This window comes from Chinchilla lanigera, unplaced genomic scaffold (assembly GCF_000276665.1).
Source record: "Chinchilla lanigera isolate Chin_1 unplaced genomic scaffold, ChiLan1.0 scaffold00007, whole genome shotgun sequence".
In the NCBI taxonomy this organism is placed as follows: Eukaryota; Metazoa; Chordata; class Mammalia; order Rodentia; family Chinchillidae; genus Chinchilla; species Chinchilla lanigera.
The window spans coordinates 5,898,076-5,923,644 of NW_004955408.1; the positions used below are offsets into that span (position 1 = coordinate 5,898,076).

Here is a 25,569-nt window from a genome sequence, read left to right on the forward strand (position 1 = left end):
CTGCTTCTTAGTCTTGCCCCTGACTCCAGGGCTGGTTTTGTTCCGGAGATGTTAGAGAGGGTAGGTGATGTGTGGTGTGGCTGAAAGAACATTGGACTGGGACTCTGGTTTGCTGGATTCTAATCTCCAGTTTCCTTTCACCAGCTGGGACCTGGGTGAGACAGTCTCTCTGGGTGGGCCTTGGTTTCTTACCTTTAATTTGGAAGCTACAGCGGGATCTTCTCTGAGGTCACACGAGCTCCTGACCTATAGTAGCCTTTGTGATTGTAGATAAAAAGTGAGGTGTTTGCCTTCTCAGCGGCTGCCATGCAGGACCTGCTGAGGTGAGCAGCTGCCCTGGGGCTGCCCTGGCCTGGGGCCAGTTCAGGCAAGAGTCTTGATTCTTGGATTATACTTTGGTGGTGGCTTTGATGGAATCCTATGTGGTGCTGTTGGGAAAACGACTGATATAGAAGTCATCAGCTTTCACTTGCCTCCCTGCAGATCGCCAGTAGCCAGCTGGTGTGGGTCCTTGTCCCTGTCTTTAGAATTCCAGCAGTGGGGAAGAGAATCTGTGTGGAGTGGACTTGCTGCTATTCTGGTTTCTGAAGCCCAGCTCAGGATAATTGTTTCAGAATAACAGACAGCACTTTTAGTTTGCAGATATCACCGATGTATGTCCTCTGGTAGGAGGCAAGGCCTGAGGTGTACCCATCATAATAAGTTTGGGGTTTTTTTGTAATGCCTTATGTAAACCTACCTATAGTTACATCACCTAGAAAGCTGGTTAAAAATAAAAGGCTCCAAGAAGTGCAACCTGGAATCAGGTTGGGTCTAGAAATCTTTGATCTTTTTTCCTTTTTCTTTTCATTTTAATCGATTTAACTCAGTATATTCCAAGATATTATCATTTCAACATATAAACAGTACAGAATTATAAAGTCATAAGATATGTCACAATTTTTTTGTACCAAGTCATTGAAATCCGGTGTGTAGGCATTTCAGATTTGACAGACCAGATTTCATGGTACAGCTTTAGAATATTTTAGCATCTCTTGAGTCTTAATCTGCCTTTATTGTGAACAAACTAAGTCATTAAAAAATTGTGTTTCTGGAATGTTAGAAGTGTACTTAGCATCAAATGCAGGGCTCTTAATTCTATACCAAAATAATAAAATAACGATGGGGTTTGGAATGTGTGACTGATCTTTGGTGGGTAGGTTCTGTTCTTCTGAACCCTGATAGACCAGACTGTTTTAAAATGGGAATAGTATTTGAATTTCAGAAAAGAATTTCTGTCTTTTGCTTAAAAATATCAGTATAGAATTCTCCTTAAAAAGTCCTCACCTCTATACATTTAAAATATGATTTTTTCTTACCCAAAAATGTGGTTGGTAAGCACATTTTCCATGCTCCATCCATTGCAGAAAGTGGTTCCACCTGCTCATTTTTAGTGCCAGGCTTAAGAGGGCGTGTTTTGTAGAGTAAAGAGAAGCTCTTACCTACTGATATATTTGAAAGACAGTGTGTATAATGAAAAGGAAGGAAATACGTCCAGGTTATAGAGGTAGTTGGTGTTTCAGTGCAGTTTTGGCTACGTGCCCTCTCACCAGCACCAGCACCATCCATTCAGACTTTCCTAGCACTTTACTTTTTTGGGTCTAAATGCATTACGGAGATTTTAACACTTGGATAGCAGGCTTCATCAAGGGCAGGGTGGCCCTGCAGGCCAGAGCCCCTTGGGCGCAGTCAGTGAACAGGAAGAGGTGGCCTTGGTCACCAGAAAGAGCACAGAAAGGGCTCGCTACCCCTCCGATGTTTGGATGCCTGCGCAAGAGCTCTGGGAAAGTGCTTCTGCTTAGACTTTGCCAGGGATGAGAAGTACTTTCTGTCCCGGACCTCTCTATTCCATTTGGATGCCTGTCTATGGTTGAAGGTTCTTCCTTTTATCTAGCCAGATGAAGAGCTACAATCCTTCATTTCCACCCCAAAGAACAAGTCTAATCCTTATAATGACCTGATTTATTGGGTTTCTCAGGGCTTCCAACCATTCCTCACTTAGTTATCTCCCTGACCCCGCTACCCTCATCAGTCCGGCCTGTACCTCTGGATATACCAGCTGTCATTATCTGTATTACAGTGTGCTGCCCAGGGCAGAATACAGTGCATGGCTAACTGACCGGTGCTCTCACATACCTGGCTCTCTGCCTTCCTAATGGAAGCTCGGCTCTGTTACCGTATTTGACATCTATTATTGACTTCTTTTAAGCTTATCATTTTTTTTTTATTTGGGTTTTTTTTCGGTACCGGGAATCGAACTCATGACCTCGCGCTTGCCAGGCAGGCGCTGTGCCACTAAGCTAAATCCCCAGCCCCAAGCTTATCATTAAACAAAGCCCCTAGGTAGCTATTTTTCTTTTTTCAGTTGAATACAGTTGCTACGTCACCTCACCTATGACTTGCTGTTTCTTATTGCCTTGTAGGTCTATAGATTGCACCTTTTTGCATTTTCTTAGCAACTCTCTCCTGTGGGTAAGTTTAGTATTTATGTACAACATAAACAAGACTCTTTACAGTGTTTGAAGTACATTAGCATCTGGACTGAGTATGCATCAGTGATTCCTTGATTGATGGGGAGGAACTGGTACACTCTGCAGCATACAGAATTCACTGGGGAGGTGCTCGTCCTCAGGTGATTTTGGTATGTTGGAAGAGACGAGACACTAGCTATTGTTTGCATGAACACACTCATTAGTTTCTGTAATATCAGAACTGGAGAGGAGATGAGAGATATTTTAGTCCACACACTCCACCCTTTTTTCCCTCACATTTGAAAACTAGCATCCTACGTAAAGAAAATTGTTCAGAGTTATAAAGCAAACTGGTGATGGAGGCAGGCTTAGAACCCAGGCCTCTGACATGCATATAAACTAAATTACTAGCTTCTGCCTGCGTAGCGAGAGGCTTTCAACTTCCTGTGTTAAGATACTTCATAGAATTTCCTCCCTGATTCTCTTCTAAGTTTAATTGCTCAGAACTGAATGATATCCTTGAGTTCCTCCAGAACTTGAGGAAATGAAGCCCTCTCCAGCAGGGAAGCGAGGCAGGATCCTCCCTGAGATTTGCAGGTCCTGCTGTGGTTTGAATATGGTTTGTCCCCACCAAAACTCATACTGGGGCTTGGTGCCCAATGTAATGGCGTTGAGAGGTGGTGGGGTCTTTAAGAGGTAATTAGGTCACAAGGGTTTGCTTCTCCCTCATGAAGGGTGTTAATGTAATTTCCAAGAGAATGGGCTGATTACTGTGAGAGTGGATTGTTATGAAGTGATCCTGGCACCTCCCCTTTATCTCTCTCACCATGTGACCTCTCTTCCTCATGTGCTCACTGGCTTTCCATTTTTCTGCCATGCAACCATGGGGCCCTCCACAGAGGCCAAGTACATGCTGGTGCCCCACTCTTGGACAGTCTTGGGCCTTCAGGACAGTGGGCTCTTTTCTTTATAAATTACCCAGCCTCAGGTATTTTGTTATAGAAACAGAAAACAGGCTTAGGTCTGTTACTGACTTTCCATGAAGTACTTTCCTTGTGAGATTCTGTAAGGTCTTTCCTATGTTCCAGTTGGTGGGTATCTTAGTTATTTTCTTATTGCTGGGACAAAATGACTAATACCCACAAGGTGAAGGAGGGAAGGTTTATCTTGGCTTACATTTTGTAGAGGTTTCAGTCCATAGTCAGCTGGACTTGCATTCTGCATGTGTCTAAAACCAGCACTATATGGATGATTCCAAGTCAAGGTAGCATGGTAAAAGGTCATGGCAGAGGAGAAAGAGTTCATGATATGGCACCAGGAAGCAGGGAGGGATGAAGGGAGGAGGAGGATGTATCCTGTTCTGGGCGGCACCCACAGGGACCCATTTCTGCCACCAGGCCTCATTTCCCAATATCACACCCAGCTAAAACCCATCAGTGAACTAACCCAGTACCACACACCCACACTCCAGTCACCTCCAAAAAGCCCCACCTATGAATGCATGTGACTTTGTGGGGGCAGCTAGATCTAAGCCATAACATTCTGCTCCTGGCCCCCAAAAGACTCACGTGTGTCTTTTTATGCAGAATGCATATAGTCCATCTCCAAGAGTTGCCAAAAGCCCTAACAGTTTCAGCATTGTTGAAAAGTCCATGTCCAAAATCTCCTCTGAGATTTAAGGCAGAGTCTTAACTGGGAGCCCCTGTAAGAATGAAAAGAAAGTTAAACATACAGTGGCACAAGATAAACATTCCCATTCCATATATGGTACAGGGGGATAGAGAGGAGTGGGACCAAAGCAAGACCAAAGTCCAGCAGGCAAGTGTCAAATCCCATCATTCTATGTCCATCATGCAGGGTAATTAATCTGTGGAAAGATGTAAAATCCAGAGGGCTTGGGTGCCCACCACTGTGGCACTATCAGTGGTTGTGTCCCTCATGGCTTCTCTTTCGGGCTGGCTTTGCTTACTCCTGGCTTTGCTCAGACAATCCATATTCCTGCTTCTCTCTTTTAGGGTCTACACTGCACTTTCAGCTTCATACATAGCTTTCTTAGGGACACACTGCCTGGCCTTTCAGGCCTTTTTTCTGAAGTTTGGGTAGAATTCTTGTATTCTACATGTGCCTAAAACCAGTACTATATGGATGATCCCAAGATGTGCCTCCAGTTGGAGAAGTAGCCAGGTTTCCTTCTTTCTTCGCTGTAGGGGTTGAATACCTGAATTGCTGAGCATTATAAACCCAATCCTAAGGGACAAATTTCCTAGGACCCACCATTCTGGAACACTTGGGATTCTCTTCTCAAAGCAAAGTCTTTCACATTTGCAATTTTGACCCTGCAGAGAGTAGAGTCCTGCTGGTTCTTGTGATGCTCTCAGGCCATCTTTTCTATTGTCCTGTTCCTTCTTAGCAACCAGGTTCTTCTCTGTTCCATCTTTGTAGGTCGCAACTTTACCAGAGTTTCCTTACGTAGCCAAACTCAAAACTTTTAAAATTATTGTGCTGGGACATTCGCTCTTGATTTTGAAGGTATAACTGGCTAAAAGCCCCCAACAGTAGCCATGCCACCACCTCAGCATTTTATATTGCCTTGAAATTTCTTCCACTAGATTAATTAGTGTGCTTCCCTTAATCGCAGACTCCTACAATGTCTCTGGACATGAGCAAAATGTAGATAAAATTTCTGCCAAGCTATAACACACATGGCCTGGAGTCCAACTGCCAATGCAGTCTTTGTTCCCAACTGAAACCTCCTGAGCCTGATCTTCACCAGCTTCATTTCTGTCAGTGTTGTGGTCTTCTGAGCTCTGATTAGAATCTCATATCAAGCTCTGTTCACAGCATTCTATGGCTGCTTCTCCAGCCATCATTTCTCTTTCTTTCTTTTCTTTTTTTTTGGTACCAGGGATCGAACTCAGGACCTTGCGCTTGCCAGGCAGGCACTTGTGCCACTGTGCCACATCCTGGCCCCTTCTCAAACTTTTCAAACTCTTCCTACAAACCATTTCCTAAGGCTTCTGAATCACATGGCTATGTATAGTTCCAGCAACAACCCCACTTCTGGTACCAAAGTCTGTCTTAGTTACTTTCTCATTTCGGGGACAAAATACCTAATTACCCACAAGTTAAAAGGAGGAAGGGGTTTTATAGCTCACAGTTTGTAGAGGTTTCAGTCCATAGTTGGCTGGCCCCAAGGCAGAGCAGCATGGCAGAGGAGAAAGAGTTCATGACGTGGCAGCAGGAAGCAGGGAGGGATGAAAGGAGGAGGAGGGGGGATATATACTGTTCTAGGCAGCATCCACAGTGACCCACCTCTTCCCACCAACTCTCACTTCCCAACATTACCCTCAGCTAAAACCCATTAATGGACTAATCCAGTATCACACACCCATGTCCTGGTACCACATAGCCATGCTCCAGTCACCTCCCAAAAGCCTCCATCTATGAGTGTATGAGATTTTGAGAGGACATCTAGCTCTAAGCCATAACAGTGGGAGAGAATGGATCACCTGGTGCCAGGGTGTGGCTAGTTTTCAGTAGTTTCCAGGAACTGGCCCTTTGAGGCGTCCTTAGTAGACAGCTGTCTTCTGGCAGCTGGTGCTGGGTGTGTTGTGATTTAGATCTAGAATGTCCCCCCAAAGTTTTATGTAGTGAGAGGTAAGGCTTTCATCAGGTGTTCAAGTTCAGAGCATTGGACACACATTTTCTGCTTTGCTGCTCCCTCCCTATAGCAGGGCAGAGCCTTCATCTTTGGGGGTTCAGTATTCATGTGTAAGATGAGGGATTTGAGTGACCCTTGAAGATGCATTTAGCAGCATTCTCCAGGTCTTTGGGAGCTTCTACAGCTCCCAGAGGGTTCCTCATGATGTGTCTCAGAGCAGCCCTTGTTCCTGCTTTTCTGTAGCAGCCTCATGAAGAGAATCCACCCATGGGACTCCACCCTTACCAACCTTCACCCAGACACAACAGGAAGGGTTGCTTCTCTCACCATCTTTAAAAATTGAGCAAACTCATAAAAATCAGAAGGAAGATGGTATAGGGAGAAAAAGGGGTGTGAGCCCTTCCCTCCCCTTCATAAAGGTCACTGCTAACACTCCTGTAAAAGGTGGGTTTAATGAGTCAAGGATAACATTTGTTTAATCTAAGTTTTATATGACAGAGTCCTCCAGAAATGAAGACACAAACTAGACATGATGGCAGATGCCTATAATCCCGGCCCTCTGAGAATTACAAGGTCGAGCTAGCCTGGGCAACTTAGATCCTTAGTGAGACCTTGTCTGAAAAGTGCAAAAGAAGGCACGGAGGTTAGTCCTGAGAGGGAAACCCAGCAAAGCCTGAGTAGTCACATTCTTCTTGGCCTCTGTGTCAGATCCCTTCCTCATAGCCAGGGATAGATGCTGTGGAACGAGGATCCTCACAGGAATAGGGCAAAGAGAAAAAGCAGCCTTTCTAGGTTTGGTGGTGGCCTTGGGGAGAGGAGAGGTGCTCCGGTATCTAGGACCTGGCCGGGGAAGTGGGACTCTGGTACCTGTGCCTGGGCTCGGGGAGAAGCTGGACTGGGCAGCTGGAGAGGAGAAGTCGGAGGCCGCTGGTGAGGCTGCCTCCGAAGCCTCAGGGCTCCTCTAAAAAGACCCAGTGTAGTTAGAATCCTAAGCCCCAGTCAACGGTTGTAGACAGATAAGGAAAGGGTCAGTGCCTCGGGTTCCCTCATGTTCTTGGTCATTCTCTGAGCTGCCCCTAGCTGCCCTTTCTCACTACTCAAGTTGGCAGCAAGCGGGGAGCCGTAGGGTTAGGCGAAGAGGCTTTCTGATCAGTTCTCGTGTGGCTCTGGGGATCGATCCCAGAGCTTCACACCAAGCTGCATCCTCAGACCTTTCACAACAACAACAACAAAACTGAAGTTTTGGGGCAGGGTCTTGCTGAGTTGCCCAGCTGGGCTCTAATCTGCGACTGTCTTGTGTTAGCTTCCCAGAGTGCTGGGCTTATAGATGTGTGCATAGTGCCCAGCTCCTGATAACCTCCGAAGAGTACAGGACAAGCCTGAGGTCATGCTGGAAAGGAGATCGACATTGGTGGTTCTTGAACCCAGTGGGGAGTTTGAACAGGACTGAAAGATCCGGAGGGTGGGCCTTCCCCTTCCCTCCCCTCCCTTCTCCCCTCCCCTCCGCTCTCCTCCCCTCCCATACTCCTGCCCTCTTCTCCCCTCCTTTCCTCTCCTCTCTTCTCTCTCCTCCCCTTTTTTCAATGATACTCAGGGCCTATTCATGCTACCACAGGCAACAAGGTCATGTGCAATGAGATTCTTGGGTGAAGGGAAAGGAGAAAGGGGTCCAGTGAGAAATACCCATCGTCTGAGAGCTTGCTCTTGGGAAAGACGTGGGACATACTATTGTTCAAGCAATGAGCTCCGCGGAAGGAGCAGTTCGCCCTGGCAGAAGGAACAGGGAAGGCTTCTTGGAAGTGTTTGTTTGCACCAGCCCTGCCCGCCCCAGCGTTGCCTCACCTCCGCTTTATTCAGGTGCACCATGACAGACTTAAACATTTATGAGTGGCATGCACCGGGAAGGTTGGGAGCACAAGCCGAGCGAGCTCAGCCTGCCCCTGTGTACTTTGCACCTCTTGGATTTCTCTTGGTACCAGGCGCTCCGGTTGTACTTAATCCACAGTGCAGCTGGCACAGGGAGCGACTGTGACCATGGCTGCTCCTACCCCAGAGCCCACCCCAGGCCTGGAGCTCAAGGCCCCAGCTGCTGCAGGTGTTCATGCCGGCCCTGTCCCCCCAGCTACCATGTCCACGCAGAGACTCCGGAACGAAGACTACCAGGACTACAGCTCCACCGATGTGAGCCCCGAGGAGAGCCCTTCGGAGAGCCTGGGCAACTTACCACCCGGTGCCTACCAGCGTTTGGGGGAAAGCAACAGCACGACGTGAGTAGCTGTGACCTTGTCCTCTCCTGGGTGGGAGTCACGTTCCCAAGTCTGCCTTCGAGTGACGGTCCCACTCCCCTTTTGTCAGTTCCGCGCTTTCGAGCTGAAAGTGAGCTACAAAGACACAGGGCAGGTGACCGCGCTGAGGCTCACACTCTTGCCCGCCACCCCGTTCCTTACTCTTTGTCTCGGTTCTTTGTCTCAGAACACTGGTGCTCAGTAAGAGCTTGGACTTAAGCGTGTAGTGGGGACATCCTCTCATTTCACAGCCATGTGTCATCTGCACTAGAACTCAAGTGCCCCAAGCCCAGTTGGGCGCCTCCTTGGCTGATTCTGCCCTGACTTCTGCCGTCTCGCTGAGGAGCCCCCTCCTCTGGCTGCAGGAGGGAGAAGAGGGAGAAAGTCCCTCTGTGCCCTAGTGTTGTGCGGCCCCTGTGACTGTCCATGGGACCATGGGGACTTGTCTCGGAGCCCTCTCTGAAGAAGGTCCTGCCCGCACTCTCTCCTGGGAAGGGCATTGCCTCTTGGGAACCGGAATGGATTAGAGGACTTGGTCTGTCTGTATGACCAGCCCTGGCCACCACTAGCTGCTTTCTGTACGCAAGATTCTGGTTTTGTGGCTTCTGTCTCACATGATGTGCTTTTGTAGTTTCCATTTGCTTGCAGTTTTAGCTGATGGAAAAGATGGCTTCAAGTGCAGCTGTCATAGTAAGGGCCACCCTTCCCCTCTGTCCCCGAACCTTGTCCACCCCATTGTCTCCCGGGCAGAAGGAGCACCATGCTCAGCCAGTGGCCTGTGTCAGCTTCCCTGTGGGGGCTGTTCTTGCACAATAGTCCCTCCAAGTTTCTCTCTCTGAAGTTTCCCTTCCAGTTTTTGTCCCAAGTTCTGAGGCATCAACTTATCTATGCTTGTCCAGACCTTCATTTTTATAGTGACCTGGAAAGCACAAAACTAACCAGCAGGCTGTTTCAGGACAGGCACCTGTAGGTTTTGGAAGTGTGGAAGGATGCATTCTGAGTATCTTTTTCCCTCATAGGGTTATAGCTAATAGCCAATCCAAAATTATTTCCCCTTGTTAAAATTTGAGCACACTAAAAGACACTTGGCTTGGGCTTAGATTGGGATGTTTTCTAGGGCATACTTGGTTCTGGGCTTCCCGTCCTGCTCCGGCATTGCCATGTGCAGTAGGGACCAGAAAAGCCCATCTGTAGCTGATACAGGTCTTGCAGCCCCATCACAGTTGGTCCAGGGAGAAGGATTCCTTTATGACCCGGAAAATTTGTTATTTCCATCCAGGAGCACAGGAGCTGCACACGCACTTAGAGAACATGTCCAGTATGAGTCAGTTCCAGGTTGCTTTGGGACCCTTGTTAGCCTGAGTGAACCTCTGATATGTAGGATGTGTTAGGGACAAGTTTTGAACTGGGTTCCTTGTCTCTGTGCTTGCCCTACCCTGCTATGTAGTTTGCCAATGAACAAAGTGCTGGAAATGTCTATTAGCCTATTGCATATACACAGACTACCCACTGGTTCTTCTGGAAGTTAAGGGTTCAGTTCAGCCCTCTAATTATGGGGTGCGAGGGGGAACCCCAGACATTTCCATGATGATGTGTTTAATGAAACTGTTTCTTAACGTTTGATGTTATCAAGCTGTTGAATTCACTGACAGCAGCCTCGGTTTACATGTTGCGCACATTTTCCATCTTGATGAGTCACATAATAGCAGCTAGGGATTGTGCCTCGGTGCTTCTGCCCCAGACGGGCGGGCTGAGAAACCAGCTGAGTGGAACTGGCCCTCCCTGGGTGAGCTAGAGCAGCCCTTTGCCAAATGTGATCTGCGGTCTCTTGGGGAGCCCAACTCATTCCAACAAGTCTGAGGGGACAGACTTCATAACACTAAGATGTTGGCCTTTCGCCGCGGCGACATTTACACTGATGGGATAGGCACGGTGCCGGTAAAACGGCAGGTACCGTGGCAGGAATGAGGTAGTGGTGACGGATGATGCTGGTCATTGTTGTATTTTCCACTGCCATATGTAAGGAAGAGAAAAAAATCCAGTTTCACTCAAGAATGTTCAAAATAACGTTAGCCTAAAAATTTAAAAAATAAATAAAGTTAGCCAAATCACGAATTTTATTCACAACCCTTCAGTACAGGGCTGTCCGTAATGACAGAGACAGAAGCACCAATGAAAAATGCCAACGTGTGATACTTGTCTCAAGGCAGAGTCTGCAGTGGGTCCTGTAGCAGCTGTTTGAACTAGCTGCTTTTTAAAAAACACTCATTTTACTAGAAAGAACAACTAACTATAGTTCAGTCAGAACTCAGTGGTTGGCATTTTCTTGGAAGTGAAAGAAATGGACCTGTCTTCTTGGAAATGAAAGAAACAAACCCATCAACTCAAGAAAAAGTGTTTGTTGCCCACAGTGAAATGTGAGCTTTCAAGCGAAATTAGAAACAACGGCAAAAAAAAGAAACAACAACAAAACCTCCTTTTGTCCAGCTTTGTGAGCTGACAGCTTCCCTTTACATGAAACTTCCCTGGTGAGACCAGCAGTGATTAACCAGTGTGGTTTTTTGGGGTTGTGTCCTGAAAGGTGTTAGTGTTTGGAGGATTTGCCTAATCAGGGGACCAATATCCATTGAATAACCAAAGCTAGACCACCAATGAATTTGAATGATGTCAGGAATTGTGCATAGGTAAAAGATCCACCAAAGAGCGAGATCACCAGTGGATTTAAATGTAATAAAGTATAAAAAGTTCACACATTGCACCTTGCAGCTAACATCTAAGAAACTATCATGTGTTTCATTTTGAAGTAGTGGGAAAGAAAAATCCCCATAATGGATACGACTTCCTTGTCCAACTACATGTCTAGAGAGAACAAATTTTCTGTCTTCAGTTAAGCAAGGCATTGAAGTCGTTAAAAAAAAGTACCATTTTCACAGTTTTTTTTGAAAATGGAGTTACTTTTTATAAAATGTTACTTGTATTAGCGTATAATGAAATTGTTATTTTTAATTAAATATTTAAAAATTTTCTGCTGTAATTTTTGAGATATATATCAGGCAGATATAATCCACATCAACAAAAGCTATTTGGGGTCCTTAATTTACCAGGGAGTAAAGAGGTCATGAGACCAAAACGGAGTAAGAACTACTGATGGCGTATAAATGGGACTGCAGGGCCGGGGATTTAGCTCAGTGGTGCATTGCCTGCCTGGAAAGCGTGAGGTCCTGAATTCGACTCCAGGTACCCCGCTCCACCAAAAAGGAGACTACAGAGTTTTGCTAGGCTTTTCTCTTCCCTGTTCAGAAGGACGGTCCACCCTGTGGCTAGGACTTGCCTGCCCGAGTTGGTTTTCTGATGCGCACGTAGTATTGGGTAGTCTCACTTCAGGGCCATCTTTTGCAAAGAGCTGTTTGGATCAGTGGCCCAGCTTCCTGGTTTTTCTGAGGGATCACACAAACCATCTTGTCCTGGTCAGGGTCCCTGTCTTTGTAGACGAAACAGCAGCCCAGGGGAGGTGAGGGATTTGTTCGCTTGGGGGCGACGGGGGCCAGAGGCATTGAGAGATGGCTTTGGTACAGCATTTACCCTTGCGCCAAGTGGATTAAACATTCACCAAGATAGAAGTTTAATGGGCTCATTACCCCCTGGTCACTGGCTGCTGATAATGTCCCTGGGCCCTGGTAACCCCCAGCTGTTTTCTTGATCTTTCCTAAAAACATGGAGCGGAGTGGGAGGATTGAGCTTTTCTTCCAGTGGGTCAGAGGAGAAGGGTAGAACTATTTTCCAGAGGGGCTGGCTGGGTCTTATTAAGGGCCTTTATGTGCAACAAGTGTCACTTGGGGATTTCAAACTTGAAAAAAAATGTGTGTAAGTGACAGTGTTGAGAGATTTATGTTGTCAGTGCAGAAGGATGTCCAGACATTGTCAGGGGCCAAATCCTGAGTGGCTTTAGACCAAGTGACAGTGCGTTTGGCTTATTTCGTTTTTCTTTGGATGTAACAAAGGACAAGAAAAATACCAAGACAAGTGTGCACTTCTGTTGTCTGTCCTTGGTGAGTCCTCACTCATGGGGACTCCCCTGCAGGCTCTTCCCACACCCGCCCCTTCCTCCAGCCATGCAGCTGCTGGGGCACAGTGCTCCTGGCATGCCTCACTTTCTCTCTGGGGTCCTTTCACCTGGCCTCCGCTTCTCCCTGGTGGACTCTTCCTCCCCAGTGGTTCCTGTACTACCCTGTGTGTCCTGCTGGACCCTGGTCTGCCCGCCCTTCCAAGCCTTACCTGGGCCCTTTTCCCTGAGCGCTGTCCTGGCCTGCTCTTCAGACGGGGCTCTTTCTACTGCGCGTGCTTATGAATGTGTCCCCTTATTTTCCTTGCATTACTGATTTTCAGAAACTGAGCTCCTCATCTGATTCTTACCTGTTTCCAGTGCTGCAGTTAACACTGCTTTCACACGGTAGATGGTAAAGAACTGAATGAGGGGCTTTACCTGTGCGACCTAGGGAACACCAGCAGAGGAGGGAAAGTTTGCCCCCAGTCAGAAGGAGAACTGGGTAACCAGGTAGGTGACTCTCAGAGACAGCTTCTCCAATGCTAGGATGAGTCAGCAGTTAATGTTGTTTTCAATTCCCAGTGCAGCAGGGACCTCCAGCCTCTACTGTGCTGCCTGACTTTTACCTGGGCTTCTCTCCCACCACCGTCTGTCCTTCGTGTGTCCTCTGTTGCTATTTTTGAGAGTCAGCTCGGCAGCTAGAAGCAGGCCCAGATCCGGAGGACAGGGTAGAGTGCATAGAGAGAGCCCGCGTCCCTTGGCGAGGCCTGGGCATGGTGGGTAAGCGTGAGCTCTGGGCTCAGTCTGCCTGGGCTGGGATCCCGGCTCAGCTCCTTGAGAGGTGTGTGACCTCTGAGCCAGTTGCTTCCGTTTGCATAAAACCAACTGTGATAGGGTTCTTGTAGAAATCCAGCGGGAGAATGCGTGTGGGCACTTAGCATGGTGCTGGGCGCTTCTTAAGCCTGAGCTGTCATCGTGGTTAACTTGTCCCTGTCTCCCTTCCTTCTGCCTCAGATGGTTCCAGACCCTGATCCACCTGTTAAAAGGCAACATTGGTACGGGACTCCTGGGGTTGCCTCTGGCGGTGAAAAATGCAGGCATCTTGGTAAGGGTCTGTCTGGTGTGGGGAGGTATTGTGACAAGTTTCAGGAGAGGGTGTTTTATTTTTTGACTGTTTCACTTAAAACACTATAAATAGAGAAGCTTTTTTAAAAAAAAAAATCACCTAAAAAAGCAAAATCGAGCTATCCATTCATCCCTGTGTGGCTGCCCCTGAGAATCTTACGTCCTCTCTTTAGGATTCATCTGGATGGCCCGCCCAAAGCCATTCTGGTGCAGAGACGTGGGTCATCCTCAGCTAACAGCTGTCTTTCTTGGGGTGCCCTTGCCATGATGATGCCTTCCCCTCCCCCCATGTCCCTTAGTCATCTCCCCATAGTCACAGGAACTTCGGCTGACGTGCGGCGGTCTTGGAAGGGACTTACTAGAGTCATTCTCCATGAGACTGGAGCAAAGCTCAGATCTCGCTTTTCTCCCACGCTGGGCCAGGAGTTCTAACCCCAGAAAGGGCTTCGTAGCATTTCAGTCATTTGTAAATCGAATCTCCGTTGGTCTCACTCTTAACTCTACCTGTTTCTTTCTCCTCTTCTGTCTGTAACACCGTCCCAGTTGGGTCCCCTCAGCCTGCTGGTGATCGGCATTGCGGCCGTGCACTGCATGGGCCTCCTGGTGAAGTGTGCACGCCACTTTTGCTGCAGGTGAGAGCCCTGAGCTGCCTCTCACGGGACAAACTGGTGCTTCCGGTTTCTTTACCAATCCCGGAAGCGGGAATTCACACGGCTTGTGCTCAGTTCTGCCCACAATCAGAGGATGGCTGCTTATTACTGAAGCACCTCCTTTCCCCGGTTCATTGTGTGTTCTCGTTTGGCCTGTTGTCATTTATTAAACTTACTCAGGTCCCAGGGACAGAGACTGCAGTGGAATTCCATGTGCTTTCTAGCGTTTACTCCATTGCCACTGAAACGGTTGTACAAGGTGGTTGTGAATTACAGCGAAAGTAACTGTCCTGTGGGCCGAACGCTTGGGGTCCTTGAGAGCATTCGATGGAGGGCTCAAGAGTGGAACCTCGAGGGTGACCGTCCTAGGTCTCAGTGGCTCCATTAGTTGTGTCACTGTCACTGGCTCATCCACACTCTCTACCTTTTGTCTGTCCCTTCCCGTTCGCAGACTGAACAAACCCTTTGTGGACTACGGGGACACAGTGATGTACGGACTAGAATCCAGCCCCAGCGCCTGGCTCCGGAACCACGCCCACTGGGGAAGGTAACTGGTTCCCTGTGTCCTCTCCACAGTGGCCTCCCAGAGCAGAGGCCTTCGGATAAGGAGGGGGGGCCGCGTCAGGAGTGGGGAGGGCTTCTTGGGTCGTTGTGGAGAGCTGCGTGACCTTGGACCATGTACCCCTTTTTTCTCTGGCCTCAGTTAAAGCTGTGTTCTTTAGAATAAAGTTCCTTTTTGGGGGTTAGAGAGGAAACTCATCCTGTGATGCAGTCTGATTGGCGAGTGCTCGCTGTGAGTTGCTTGGTTGCTCGTTAATTCTTCCTCCTTTCTCTTCTCCCTGTCTTTCCAAAACCCTCCCCTTTCATAAAATGTGTTCTCATGGGAAAAGCATTTTTTAACAAGATAGAAGGACATAAAGTTAAGAGTAAATACTTTTACACAGTTACATGGGTACCCTTCTGGAACTTTCTATACACACACATATACACACACACACACACACACATATACACACACACACACACACGCACACACGGACATTCACATGTTGTAAATTTTTTTTGCATACATAAGCCATATTAGATACTGTTTGGAAATTTGCTTTTTCCCCTTAAATGTCTTAGGTATTTTTCTCTATCAGCACATACAGATTTAACACATTCTTTGCAGCTACCTGCCAGTGTCCCATTTAGGAATGATCTATAATTTAATTGCTTTCCTTTGGATGGCCCTTTTTGGTTGTCGTCAGCTGTTGTATAACTGTGCTCCCACCAGCAATCTGTCTGGGTACGTTTATTTCTTTGTTTTTAGGTCAGTTTTTGGGTACAGTTTATAGGAAGAGCCCATGAAGGTTGTTCTTCCGGGTCTTTTATTTCAGGGGCTCCCTGTGGCTTTAGGAGCAAAGGCCCGAGATGGGGCAGGTGGGCAGTGGGGAGGGAGGAGGCCAAGGGCCACGCGGTGGCCACGGAGCCTGTGCTATGCTGTGGCGATTTTCTGAGCTCATGCTGCAGTTCTGGACAGCAAAGCAGGAAAGGGGCCTCGGGAACCACACAGGTAGTGAGCGCCTCCTGTCCTTCCGCCAGAGCTCCAGGCTGGTGGCGCCGACACGGGTCTTCCCTTACTGGGACATGCTTGTCCTTGTCCCCTGCCGGGGAGGGTCTGTGATGCCTTTAAGAGCACTTTGAAAGCGCCCGTCTCCCTGGGAGTCCTGCGTCTGCTCTGTGGTGATCTTTACACTCTTTCTTCCCATCTCAGGCGCGTGGTGGACTTCTTCCTGATTGTCACCCAGCTGGGGTTCTGCTGTGTCTATTTTGTGTTTCTGGCTGACAACTTTAAACAGGTAGGTCCTGATCACAGAGAGAATGACAAGAGATTTGCATTTCTAGTTAGGGTTCCTTAGTTTTGGTCACCAGAAGAGTTAAGGTTTTAGACTTTATAGAGACAGTTTTCTTCGTTTAGCTCTCAAGTCTGGAGTGCAGGGAAACCCCGAGATGTCTTGTCCATCCTGTCTTGGGTGAGATGCGGTCAAACCTGGCTCAGACAGCTGGGTTGCCACTGATAACCATGGAGCTCCAAGAAAGGCTCCCAGCCCGCGGGTGTCTCTGAGGCCTCATTTGTGAATGGAGCCTTTAGTCAGGGGCCGCTTCCTGTGAGACACCGCTGGCTTCGTCATTGGCGAGTTTTCTTTCCTCCTCTCATTTTAGGTGATAGAAGCTGCCAACGGGACCACTAACAACTGCCACAACAACGAGACGGCGATCCTGATGCCCACCATGGACTCACGCCTCTACATGCTCGCCTTCCTGCCCTTCCTGGTGCTGCTGGTGTTCATCCGGAACCTCCGGGCCCTGTCCGTCTTCTCCCTCCTGGCCAACATGAGCATGCTGGTCAGCCTGGTCCTGATCTACCAGTTCATAGTTCAGGTACGAGCCCTGCTCCTCCCCATCCCATGAAATACTGGAGAGACAAACAAAACGAGGAAGTGGAATGTAAGTAGTTATATGTGACTTCCGTGTGGTGTATGTAGATTAAAAGTTCTTAATATCAGCACTGTTGATATTTTGGGCCAGATAATTCTTTTCTGTAGTGGGACTGTCCTATGCATTGTAGTGGCATCCAGGTCCCTTCCACATAGCTGATAGAGGCAGTTATTCCCCCAGCTGTGACAACCTAAAATTCACCAGATGTTGCCCAGTGTCCTGGGGAGATACCCTCAATCACCCGTGTTGAAATCACTGGTTCTGAATTTTTTTGATTCAATTCTTAGTGTGTAATCATTATGTACAGTTGGAAAGTGGGGGAAAAGATTAAGATCAAAATAAAAATTGACTTTTCTAATCTGTGCTTACATAGGGTGATTCTTTTCCGAATCCAGTTTTGTAATTTACTTGTCAAAATTACAAATCCATTTATTGTTTATGTTGGTTGCTGAGCCCTGGTGAGCGGGGCTGTGGGCTAGTGTGAGAAAGGATGTCTGAACGTAAAAGAGTGCACTGGGTGGAGAACAATGTACCTTTAATGCGCACACTCGGCAGCATGTGGGGAAGACGATGCATTTTACCCAGATTCAACAAAAGGAAAAGAAGTAAAAACAGGCGAATAAAAGCATAATTTAAAGAAAAGATATTTATATGTAATTTCCCAGTGAACTCACCTCAGTGCCTGTACACCGAAATGCAGACAACACAAATGACTCCTGATCACTCCTCCTGTGTGCGGAGGGTCCCCTCAGATGTACGTGCTGTGTGATCAGTCTGGTGCGGCCTAGGTCTCACGGATACATTTACGCACTGTAATTATGGTGTATAGGCAATGCATTAAACAAAAATAGGTTCTTAAAACAATTTTTAAAAGTTACTTGTTTTCTCTGTTGACAGTGCCTCCCAGAACTCTCTAGTCAGGCAGTGTGGGTCAGGCCTGTAATCCCACCATTCAGGAGGCTGAGGCAGGAGAAAAATGGTTGAGACCAGCTGGGTGACTTAGTGAGACCCTGTCTCAAAATAAAAAGTACTAGGGTGCAGCTCAGTGTTAGAGCACTGGCCTCGCATGCACGTGGCCCTGTATTCAGCTCCCAGTACTGTGGAGAAACATCTCTCCGGGTTGATAAACCTGGCTGTCCTCCCCCTTTAACGGCTCGCTAGTAATGAAGAACAGATGTGCCGTAGGTTATTCAACCAGAGCACTGGGCCGTTAGGACTTACAGTCTTATCTCAGTGTAAGACAGTGGGTTCCTCTCCGTGGCCGTGTGTCAGTGTTTCTCTGAGGTGTTTATCTAAAGGTACACTTGCAGAGGACTATGCCCTTTTGACTTTCTAACATCGCCCAATGGCTTTTTCCAGAGGCTGTTGGCTGATTTTATGTAGATGTCCTTCCACGGCATGTACATGTCTGTTTCCCCACCCGGGCCAACTCTGGGTGCCTCAGCCTGATGAATTTGGGTCGTTCTGACAGGTGAGCATTGCCTCATTTTTACACAGTGACCCGCTCTCCTACCGATGCGGTTTCTAAGAAGCCGGCGGGTCATGAGAAGCAGGGACTCTCTGTGCCCAGGGAATTGTATAATGAGTTGAGATTAACATTGTCCCCGGTGAACATGTACTGGTATCTCCTTGCTGTGCTAGGGCAGATGGATGGCAGATACTGACTCCTCTGCTGAGGAGAACGTTTTCTTCTTTTTCCTGTGCTGGAGATAAGCCCAGGGCCTCGCACATTGTCCCATTGAGCTCAGCTCAGCAAGAATTATTTTTTAAAACCATAAAGAAACAACTTGCATGTCCTATTTTTTTTAAATTTTTTTTTCTTCCGGTACCAGGAATCGAACTCATGACCTTGTGCTTGCCAGGCAGGCGCTTTGCCGCTGAGCTAAATCCCCAGCCTCCCTTTTTTTTTTTTTAAAATCATGAACTTGGGATTGACCATTTCCACCATCAAACAAGGAAGCACAAAAACGTCATTTGACTTGGTGCTCTCAAGTGAACCTAGACACACTCCAGTGAGTGCTAAAGACAAAGCGAGTGAGGCCCCCTCTCTCCCCACACCCCCCAGACACACATGTTGTGTTGGATTTTAAACCATGATGGATAGTGGCACTGTGCTTATTGTTACAAAGGGCTGGGGGGAGGATCGGGGTCTCTGTAATGTTTCACTTCCAGCTGACTGCTGCTGTCGGCCCTGTGTCCGTCCTGAGTGACGTCTGTGCACTGCATGACCCGCTCTTGGAGGTCAGGCTGCCCTGCCAGCCGCCGGAGCAGGTCTGCACCTGTGTGTGGACTCAGCCGTGGGGTCTGGGAATCTTGGAACCCGGCAGTGCAGTCCGCCCGGTACAGCAGCAGGGACAGCGGGGGTTTGGCGGCATGCGGCGTGGTTGCGGCTCACAGTGTTGGAACGGCACCCTTTCAGCTGGGCCACACCCGCCGGTGCTGCAGTGGATTGTTTTTGTTGCTGCTGCTGCTCTTTGTGAGTGCTCTTCTGTTTGGTATTTTGCCGTCTTCACCATGGGGATTCTCCTTCTGTGTGATGTGTGAGAATTTGTTCCTTAAAGCTAAGCGTGTGAGCACCTGATAGCCTGGCTCCTGGGCATAGGCATCAGGGAGCAGGTCGCCCCATCTTCATGGCACCGTTCTGAGCCTGGTGCTCGGCCCACAGGCGGCTCCCAGGAAATGTTTTATCACTGCGTCTCCTAATTCTGAGATGTGTTTTTGCACAGTTACACCGATTTCAAGATTAGAATACATTTTCATCCATATACATATTTTATAGCAGTATCCTAAAAAGCTTTTGTTATGAGTGATAGTATAGTAGAATTGAGGAGATAGGCTGATAATGAACTGATCTAAATTGGCGTGTTTCTTCATAGATTAAACTTCTCCCATTTAGCTGGTTGGGTTGTAAGTCAGTAGCAGCCTAGTCATTAGGTAGGTAGAGTTTACACAGTGCTCAATGGTCTCATTCACACAGCACGGTAGCAGGTAGGAGTTGTGAAATTCCCTGTCCGAGCCCTCAGTCTGATCTAATGTATGAACCTGGGCAGTGGTTAACCACTCACCAGAAGAAACACCTGTTTCCAGGAACTCTCATTTCATTTGTGACTCAGGAATAGTTAGAGGGCAGTCTCACTCTCATGTGTCACTGTAGAGGAATAATACCTGTTAGTCTGTCTTCATTCCAGATACGAAAATGTATCTTACAAATAAAAAAGTCTGATTTCTGAGCAGGACCCAGAAAGAAACATTTCTTTTCCTTGTCCCTTTTTCCTCTCAGAGACTCCAACATCATTGTTTTGAAATCTCTAAGACTCCTGCCCCAGAGATTAACAGGCCTTCTTTTGTTCACCTGCTATTACCCCGTCACGCCGTTAGAGCGTGTCCCATCCATGTCTAAGGACTGGTGCAGTTCCTGTAGTTAGGTCTCGTAGAAGTCTGTGTGGAAGGTGAGGTCACCTGCTGTTTTGATTTGGGGGATATTTTGCAAGGTGAAACAATATAATACAGACACATTTTATAGATTATTTATAATAGTCACCCAAAGAATGATATACAAAAGAGTACAGGAAATCTGTCCACATACTAAGACTAAGGAAACTAGCCAAGGGCCTAGGTCCCATGGAAATGTCCTGCATGAGTCCGGCTGAAGGCCTAGAGCTCATAACAATGCTTCCCACAAGTCCAACTGGAGGCCCAGAACCCAGAACAACGTCTCATGCAGGCCTGTTTCATGAATCTATGCTGGGAAGGCCCAAAGGCCAGTGGTGGAATCTAGGAAGTCTGTGCTAGCAGGATGAAGGATCTGTCCTAGCAGGCTGAGGGATCTGCACTGGAGCCAGGAAGCAATGCTCAAAATAACAACCAGAGCCCCGCCGGAAGGTACCCCAGCCATCCTCAGCAACAGTGAGGTCCTGAGCTCTTCCGGTGGTGAAGACAGCTGAGTTCCCATCAGGAAAGCCAACGCAGCAAGCTTCTCCAGGAGACTGAGCTGTGCACCTTCTTTCCCTCCGGAGCCAGGAAGTGATGCTCAGAGTGAGGACCAGAGCTCCCCCAAAGTGAACCGAAGCTATTCTCAGTGTCAACAAAGTCCCAAGCTCCTTGAAGGATGAAAACAGCTGAGTTCATCAGGAAAGCCAGCATGACAAGTTCCTCCAACAGAACCAACAATTCCTTACAGCTTCTACCAGCTCCCAACAACCTCCCTCAACTCCCAACAGCCTTCTCCTTCTCCAGTTCTGCCTCTTATGCTGCTGGCAGCAGTTCCCCAGGTGGGCCTCCCACACCCAGCACCATGCTTACTCAGTTAAGCTGGGGGTTATAAGTTGACCACCAGTTATCAATTCACTACACCTGCTTCTGGTACTATTGGGAGGTGGGGCCTGGTGGGAGGAAATCCTGTCCAGGGGAAGTACTGTTGATGGGGACGATGGGACCTCAGCTCCTCCTTCTCCCTCTTCGCTTCCTGGTTGTCATGAGGGGAGCAGCTTTGCTCCATATGTGCTCCCCACCATGATTTGCTGCCTCATACCAGGCCCAAAGCAACAGAAGCAAATAACTGCAGGCTGAAGCCACTGAAGCTGTGAGCCAGATCAGCCTTTCCTCCTCGTCGGTGTTTATCTCAGTGACAGAAAGCTGACTAACACAGTAGTTAATTCAGTTTGAAAACATGGCGTCTTGTAATAGAGTAACCACAACTGGAGAAGTTATGAAGAAGGGGAGTTTATTTAGCTCAAGGTTCTGGAGTGTGAAAAGTTCGAGAGCATGGTGCCCGGTCTGTCTGGGTAATGGTGAGGGCCTCAGGCTGCTTCCTTGCATGGTGGAAAGGCAGAAGGGCCAGGCTCTGTGTGTGGAAGAGACCAGATACAGGGCACCTACGAGAAAGGATGACCCTAAATTGTCTAGGTAGGCTCAAACTTGCAGTCCTTCTGCCTCAGCCTCCCAAAGTACAAGCATTATAGGACTGCACCACCGTGCCCAGCCAAGAGTTGCCTTTTTATTTGCCCATGTTGTAATGTTCTTTTTGCTCTGTTTTCCCCAGTGTTTCTCAACACTCTTTTCATGTGCCTGTCGATATTTTCCAAATGCGAAATCTCATTGACAAGAAAAAAATAAAAAATTGCCAGGCGTGGTGTTGCATGCCTATAATCCCAGCACTCAGAGGACTACCCCAATTTACACTTTTTAGACAGTGTGTAGTATTCTGTGATACAGATGGTGTATGATTAATTTCTTAACTTTTGTTTGGGAGTATTGAAAATGGAGGTTTTCAGTTACTTTGCTAACTAGCTTTGTGCAGCCTCAGGAGGCTGAGGCAGGAGGAATATTGTGAGTTCAGGACCAGCCTGGGCTGCAAAGTGAGCTCAAGGCCAGCCTGAACTATATAGTGACACCATCTGAAAAAGACAAAAAAAAAAAAAAGAAACAACACAAATCCTGGCATGATGATGCACACCTGCAGTCCCAGCTACTCAGGAGGCTGAGGCAGGAGGACACAGTTTGAGGCTAGCTAGGGCGACTTAATGAGATTCTGTCTCAAAAAAATAAAAAAAGCTGGGGTTGTAGTTCGGTGGTAGAGTGCATGCTTGATATGTGAGACTGTGGGTTTAATCCCTAGGACTGCAAACCAGAAAGAGAGAGGAAGGGAGACAGACAGGGAGAGAAAGAAGGGGGGGTTAATATATCATTAGCAGGGTGATTATATAAATTTAAAAACATTTTCTCAATGTGACTTCCTAAATCTTTTTCCATGTTCTACTTAGTTACCCCAGTTTACACTTTCTAGACAGTGTGTAATATTCTGTGATACAGGTGGTGTACGATTAATTTCTTAACTTTTGTTTGGGAGTGTTGGAAACGGAGGTTTTCGGTTACTTTGCTAAATAGCTTTGTGCAGCCTCCATCATCTTTGATACTTTTTATTTGTATCAGGTGTCTGGGAATTGGGATCACCTAGCGGGAGCACGTTACTCTATGGGAGACGAGCGTCATTGGAGTATTTGATAGTACAGCGGGCTCGTCTTTCCCCAAAGCAAAGAGGGTTTTCTCCACCTAGAGAGAGGAAAAAATGCCAAGGCGAAGTGTCCCTAAATCTCCTGCCTGTCCCTTGGTGAAATCTTGGAATTAGGGGAAGGTCTGACCTCTTTCAGTTGGGGTTCAGCTCTTGAATCTCTAGGTAGCCCTTCACTTTGTTCTGTTCATCTCTTTCAGGGGATCCCAAACCCCAGCCGCCTGCCCTTGGTAGCATCCTGGAAGACCTACCCGCTGTTCTTTGGCACAGCCATCTTTGCGTTTGAAGGCATCGGCATGGTAAGTGCTGGGCTGCGGCTCCGCCAGAGCGGCACGTGCCCCGTGCAAGGCCCCGGGCTCTCTGAGCCTTCCTGGTTTGCTTCTGAGAAGTGAGCTTGCTGACTGGTAGCGGTCAGGACCGAAGGAGGTGAAGTGCTTTGCACACTCTGACACGTGGTAGCGTTCCTTAGGTTTTGACATTTATTAATAATATTACTGGGTTCATCATTGAATCCATAAGGCAGTGAGTCATTCTTCCCTGGAACATCGGTGTGCTGTATTTTCTGTGGGTAAATGAGTAGTAGATCTCATTCCTGGCCTGGCTTCTTGCTGTTATCGCCTTGGCCTTCCAAGTTCCTTGGGGCACCTCCACTCAGCTGTATTATTTTGATTTTCACTTGTGTTTTTTATAGTGGCCCAGGCCTCTTCTCTGAAAGAAAGTTCTCTGCTGACCAGTGGGTTTGAGAATGAGATAATTGTTCTCCTTTCCTGGCATTTCTTTCTCTCCCTGTTTGATTTCATTAGTACCTTATTTATTAAAAATGTACTGGGCGTGGTGGCCCACACCTGTAATCCCAGCACTTGGGAAACAGAGGCAGGAGGATCACCATGAGTTTGAGGCCAGCCTGAACTGCATAGGGAGACCCTGCCTCAAAAAACAACAACAAACAAACAAAAGACCCCTAAATGCCAGACAGATTTTTTGTCAAAATGCTGAGGAGTCAGGTGGGTGTAGTCTGTAGTCCGACAGTCTGGGGGACGCTTTGCAGGACATGGTGCCTAGATCCCTGATCCTTCTGAGGTTTTAACTTTTCCGCTGCGCATTCCTGGCCCCCATTGCCCATAAGGACCGTCTCGCCTCAACCATCTCAGCATGGATTCCTGTTGCTGGGTCAGAGGCCTCCGTGGGCCCGTATTTTAGCAGACAGAATACGGCCCCAAGAACTCAGGCCCCGAGAGAAGAGGCCGAGATGCGTGGGGAGATGCCCAGGGCCCGTCATAAGGAGCGTTGTACCAAATGTGTACAGTTTCCCTCGAAGCCCAGCGCAGTAGCTGTTTTCGCTTCATTTCATCAGCCAAGGCTTGGCCGCAGCATTGTTCTCTGAACAGTCCCGACACTTCAGGATATTTTGTATTTTCCACTGGGAGAATGAGAGCCCTGCTGCTTTGACTCTTCATCCCGAGTGGCGGGGTGCAGCTGAGGCTAGACGCCATCCCGCCTCCCTGCTGTCCGCCTGCACCCCGTCCGGGGCCTGCCGAGACAGGACATGCACTCCTTGCCTGTCCACGGCAGCTCCTGGTGTGAAGGAAGCTGACGCCAGGAAGCTGTGCTTGGTGAGATCAGCCGAAGCTTGATCCTGCAGCTGGGGCAGGGACAGGGGCTGCAGGCCATGTGGGATGCAGAGCCTGGCACCCCTCGGAAGGGGTCGCTCGCTTGGTGGGGGGGAGGGGTACACAGCACGGACCGCTGTGCCTCCCGGCCACCGGCACTGCGGGACAGGCCGAGAGGATGGTCACAGCACCCCTGCTGTGAATGTACTTCAGTAGCAGCCTTTGCTTGTGCCAGAGTGGAAGAAAGGCCCCGATGTGACTGAGGAAGCCGTGAGGGTCAGTGGTTGGAAAGGGGCCTCTGGGAGCTGCGCTCAGGGTAGCAGCTGAGTCTCCAGGTCCTCGATTAAGTCACCCTGTGCCCTGCCCCTTGGTTTCTCTGACTTGGAGGTGAACTTGTCACCCCTGGCAGCTGGGCCGGAGGTAGAGGGTTGCTTTAGGGAACAACAGCAGCCGCTGTCCCTCCTGGCCTGTGTTTTGCACTTTGAGACAGTGAGCAGGGAGCTGCTGTCTAAGGTTTTGCTGGAGGCCTGTTGTGAGGAGCCTGCTGGTCGCCACGCGCTGCCCCCTAGTGACAGGAAGACAGGGCTGGCCTGCGCTAGGGGCCTTGGGCCCTTGGCCAGCCCCACCTGACCTCTCAGGGTTCCTGGTGAGACAGCTGAGCTCTGGGGTCCCTTCTGGTCCTGAGAGTTGTTTCTGATGCAGTAACATGAGCCGTTCAGTAAAGGAAAACATGCTTTTGAAGAATTCTGAGGACCAAGAAGTGACTCTTTTCCCAACGGTAGTACTTTGTGGGCTGTTAATTTTGCTTTTCCCTGTGCTTTCTCTCCTTTCTCATTACTTTCTCAAAGGTTCTGCCTCTTGAAAACAAAATGAAGGATCCACAGAAGTTCTCGTTCATCCTGTACCTGGGGATGGCCATTGTCACCATCCTCTACATCAGCCTGGGGTCCCTGGGGTACTTGCAGTTCGGAGCCAGTATCCAAGGCAGCATCACCCTCAACCTCCCCAACTGCTGGTACGTGGGGGAGGATGGGAGCCCAGGGGCACAGGCTGTCTTAAAAAGCGTGAGTGCTGGAAGGTGCTGGACTCCTCCTCTTGCTTCCTCTTCAGTCAGCCCGTCATTGGTTCACCCTCTGGCTGCCCTGCCAGCCCTCCCGTACGGTTTGGGTGGGTGAGCCCTGTGAGGGCTTGT

The 25,569-nt window shown here is 48.4% G+C and overlaps 1 protein-coding gene across 2 annotated transcripts in view; it reads left to right on the top strand.

Annotated features, from left to right (window-relative positions):
* The window catches only part of LOC102020311 (proton-coupled amino acid transporter 1), a 38,669-nt gene that overhangs the window by 3,034 nt on the left and 10,066 nt on the right, over positions 1 to 25,569 (top strand). The window contains exons 2-9 of one of the 2 annotated variants that reach the window (XM_005376161.2): positions 8,294 to 8,438; positions 13,516 to 13,606; positions 14,170 to 14,258; positions 14,728 to 14,823; positions 16,033 to 16,117; positions 16,482 to 16,700; positions 22,968 to 23,066; positions 25,226 to 25,392. In XM_005376161.2, coding sequence (XP_005376218.1) covers positions 8,299 to 8,438; positions 13,516 to 13,606; positions 14,170 to 14,258; positions 14,728 to 14,823; positions 16,033 to 16,117; positions 16,482 to 16,700; positions 22,968 to 23,066; positions 25,226 to 25,392 — 986 coding nt within the window. In that variant the 5' untranslated portion in view covers positions 8,294 to 8,298. The remainder of the gene's footprint in view (positions 1 to 8,293; positions 8,439 to 13,515; positions 13,607 to 14,169; positions 14,259 to 14,727; positions 14,824 to 16,032; positions 16,118 to 16,481; positions 16,701 to 22,967; positions 23,067 to 25,225; positions 25,393 to 25,569) is intronic. The other variant, XM_005376162.2, reaches the window with a different exon arrangement.